Genomic DNA, 4,008 nt, shown 5'->3' on the forward strand with positions numbered 1-4,008 from the left:
TTCATCACTTTAAATATGTCCTGCCAGTCCCTTCTGGCTTGCAGAGTTTCTGCCGAAAGATCAGCTGTTAATCTTATGGGGATTCTCTGGTGTGTTATTTTTTTTTTCCTTGCTGCTTTTAATATGTTTTCTTTGTATTTAATTTTTGACAGTTTCATTAATATGTGTCTTGGCGTATATCTCCTTTGATTTATCCTGTATGGGACTCTCTGTGCTTCCTGGACCTGATTAACTATTTCCTTTCCCATATTAGGGAAGTTTTCAACTGTAATCTCTTCAAATATTTTCTCAGTCCCTTTCTTTTCTCTTCTTCTTCTGAAACCCGTATAATTCGAAGTGTTGGTGCGTTTACTGTTGTCCCAGAGGTCTCTGAGACTGTCCTCAGTTCTTTTCATTCTTTTTTGTTTATTCTGCTCTGCAGTAGTTATTTCCACTATTTTATCTTCCAGGTCACTTATCCCTTCTTTTGCCTCCATTATTCTGCTATTGATCCCATCCAGAGTATTTTTCATTTATTTATTGTGTTCATCATTGTTTCTTTCATCTTTAGTTCTTCTAGGTCCTTGTTAAATGTTTCTTGCATTTTGTCTCTTCTATTTTCAAGAATTTGGATCATCTTTACTATCATTATTCTTATTTCTTTTTCAGGTAAACTGCCTACTTTCTCTTCATTTGTTAGGTCTGGTGGGTTTTTATCTTGCTCCTTCATCTGCTGTGTGTTTTTCTGTCTTCTCATTTTGCTTAACTTACTGTTTTTGGGGTCTTCTTTTTGCAGGCTGCAGGTTCGTAGTTACCGTTGTTTTTGGTGTCTGTCCCCAGTGGCTAAGGTTGGTTCAGTGGGTTGTGTAGGTTTCTTGGTGGAGGAGACTAGTGCCTGTGTTCTGGTGAATGAGGCTGGATCTTGTCTTTCTGGTGGGCAGGTCCACGTCTGGCAGTGTGTTTTGGAGTGTCTGTGGACTTATGATTTTAGGCAGCCTCTCTGCTAATGGGTGGGGTTGTGTTCCTGTCTTGCTAGTTTGGCATAGCGTGTCCAGCACTGTAGCTTGCTTGTTGTTGGGTGAATCTGGGTCCTGGTGTTGAGATGGAGATCGCTGGGAGATTTTCGCCGTTTGATATTATGTGGAGCTGGGAGGTCCCTTGTGGACCAGTGTCCTGAAGTTGGCTCTCTCACCTCAGAGGCACAGCACTGACTCGTGGCTGTAGCACCAAGAGCCTTTCATCCACAGGGCTCAGAATAAAAGGGAGAAAAAGTAGAAAGAAAAAATTGGTAGAAGTAGAAAGAGAGAGAGAGAGAAAGACAGAAAGACAGAAAGAAAGAAAGAAAGGAGGGAGGGAGGGAGGAAGGAAGGAGGGAAGGAAGGAAAAGAAGAAAGAATGAAGATAAAATAAAATAACATAAAGTAAGATAAAATATAATAAAGTTATTAAAGTAAAAAAATAATTAAGAGAAAAAAAATTTTAAAAAAAGGATGTATAGATCCCTAGGAGAAATGGTGGAAGCAAAGCTATACAGACAAACTCTCACACAGAAGCATACACATACACACTCACAAAAGGAGGAAAAGGGGAAAATATCATAAATCTTGCTCTCAAAGTCCACCTCCTCAATTTGTGATGATTTGTTGTCTTTTGGGAGGTCTGAGGTCTTCTGCCAGCGTTCAGTAGGTGTTCTGTAGGAGTTGTTCCACGTGTAGATGCATTTCTGGTGTATTACTTGTGGAAAAACTGCATTCCATGCTGGGCCTGGAAGTTCCAAAGCTCAGTTCTGTGAGTAAATTGCAACCAAGATTTATAAACTGCAAAAAAGGTAGTGGTTCACATGTACGTCTTTCGATAGACGGTATTTTATTACAGGATAAATCTCTGGCCCGCCGTCCACACGAGTGTCGCGGCTTTGGCCGCCGGGGCCCCTCCAGAACCGGCAGCCTCAGTGAGGCCGCCCTCCCCTTGGCCTCCGGGGAGTTCTGTGACGGCGGAGCGAAGAGACCCCGAGCTGCGGGAGTTCTAAATCATGAAGTCTTATGACCTGAGAGTCCTATGGACTGTGCACTTGCATAGTACATTTCACATGTGTAAGCACATATACTTCTTGAGAAGGTGCACAGGGCACTCAAATTCTCAACAGGGTCAGTAACCCAAAAAGGGTTAGGACTCACCGGTCTATAGTCTCTTTAGAGACTCTTATACTTAAGATGCACTGATTCAAAATGGTTCTAAAATATAAATTACTTAGGCCGCTTACATGATTTATATTGAATAATTAGTTACATTTAAGTCTGTGCTTTTGTTTAAGCTGCATAGCTTGCCCTTATCTCAGACCCTTTTTTCTCAACAGATAAAATATTTTGATAAAAGAAGAGACTACTTAAAATTCAAAGAAAAATTTGAAGCAGGAGAGTTCCAGCCTCCGAAAACAGCCGCAAAGTCCTAGGCTGTTCCTGAACATTTCAGAAAGGTTGAAATAATTTTTTCTGGACATTCAAAAATGCTCTATGTGACAACAGTAGTTTGAATGATGGCAAACACCAATGCTTGTTCCATATATACAACTCTTAATTTAAATGGTCAAGTAACAAGATTCCATTTTTCAAAAGACAGACTTGAAATAAAATGGTATGAAATATGCTTAATTGAGTAAAAAACACATATTTTAAGAAAAAATCAAAATTAAAGCTTATGAAAACATGTACCTTTTTTGTTGTTGGAGGATGGGTAGTAGGCAAATACTATTATTGATAGAGATATGGATAAACACTGAAAAAAATAAGATTTGCCATTGTCCTGGGAGTTAGCATTTTAATACAGACAGAAAAAACTGAGGAATGGAAGAAGGTTCAACTTAAAATATACGGGTAAAATAATAAAAGCTATCTACAAAAAACCCTACAGCTAATATAGTTAATGATAAGACAATGAATGCTTTTTCCCTCAAATCAGTAACAAGGGAAGGATATCCTCACTTCTCCTATTCAACATGGTACTGGATTCCTAGCTACCTCAAAAGAAATAAAGCACACAAATGGGAAGGAACAAATAAAACTGGCTCTATTCATGGACAATATGATTATCTCTGTAGAAAATCCCAAAGAATCGACAAAAAGAGCACCTAGAATTAATAAGTGAATCTTAGAAAGGTGGCAGGAAACAAGGTCAATATACAAAAGAAAATCATATTTGTGTATACCAGCAATGAACAGCTGGAATCTAAAATAAAATTTAAAATGTGCCATTTACAATAGCATTAAAAAAACTAAAAATAAAAGGAATACTTAGATATAAATCTAACAGTATGTGCAGGACCTATATCCTGAGAACTACAAAACACTTGAAATCAGAGATCAACTTAATTGGGGAGAGGTACAGTGTTCATGGATTAGAAGACTCAGTGTTGTTAATTTACTGTTAAGTTCTCCCCAGTTTGTTCTATGGGTTCAAAACAACCCCAATCAAAATCTCAAGATTTTTGGTAGATTCTACCAAGCTGATTCTAAAATTTGTATGGAAAGTCAAAGGACCTAAGATAGCCAATTCTGAAAAGAAAGTTCAGAAAACAATTCTGAAAAGAACAAAATTGGAAGATTCATATTATATGATTCTAACGCTTATTGTAAAGCTACAGTGATTAAGATAGTATGGTATTGGCAGAAGGATAGACACATAGTTCAGTAGAACAGATCAGAGCCCAGAAATATACCCACACAATTAGAGTCAACTGAGTTTGGACAAGGTGAAAAGGCGATTCCGTAAAGGATAATCTTTTCAGCAAATGGTGCTGGAAAAATTGGATGTCCATGCACAACAAAAAGAGCCTTGACATAAAACTGCACCTTGTTAAAAAAAACAAAAAACAAAAAAAAAACCTCGAAATGGATCATAGACTTAAATGTAAAATATAAAACTATATAACTTCCAGAAGAAAATATGGAGAAATTCTGCATGATTTGGGGTTTGGAAGTGAATTTTTATAACGTCTTAACTTTTAAAAAAATTTGTTTTATTTATTTTATT

General features: G+C 37.3%; 1 protein-coding gene across 2 annotated transcripts in view; it reads left to right on the top strand.

Moving 5' to 3' along the window:
• Positions 1 to 3,708, top strand: part of COA6 (cytochrome c oxidase assembly factor 6) — a 10,806-nt gene extending 7,098 nt beyond the window's left edge. The window contains exon 3 of one of the 2 annotated variants that reach the window (XM_027094101.1): positions 2,336 to 3,708. In XM_027094101.1, the coding sequence (XP_026949902.1) occupies positions 2,336 to 2,431 (96 nt within the window). In that variant the 3' untranslated portion in view covers positions 2,432 to 3,708. The remainder of the gene's footprint in view (positions 1 to 2,335) is intronic. The other variant, XM_027094100.1, reaches the window with a different exon arrangement.
• The last annotated feature ends 300 nt before the right edge of the window (positions 3,709 to 4,008 follow it).

Source organism: Aethalodelphis obliquidens, unplaced genomic scaffold (genome assembly GCF_003676395.1).
Source record: "Aethalodelphis obliquidens isolate GAN/ISIS:26980383/991018 unplaced genomic scaffold, ASM367639v1 scaffold87, whole genome shotgun sequence".
Taxonomy (NCBI): domain Eukaryota; kingdom Metazoa; phylum Chordata; class Mammalia; order Artiodactyla; family Delphinidae; genus Aethalodelphis; species Aethalodelphis obliquidens.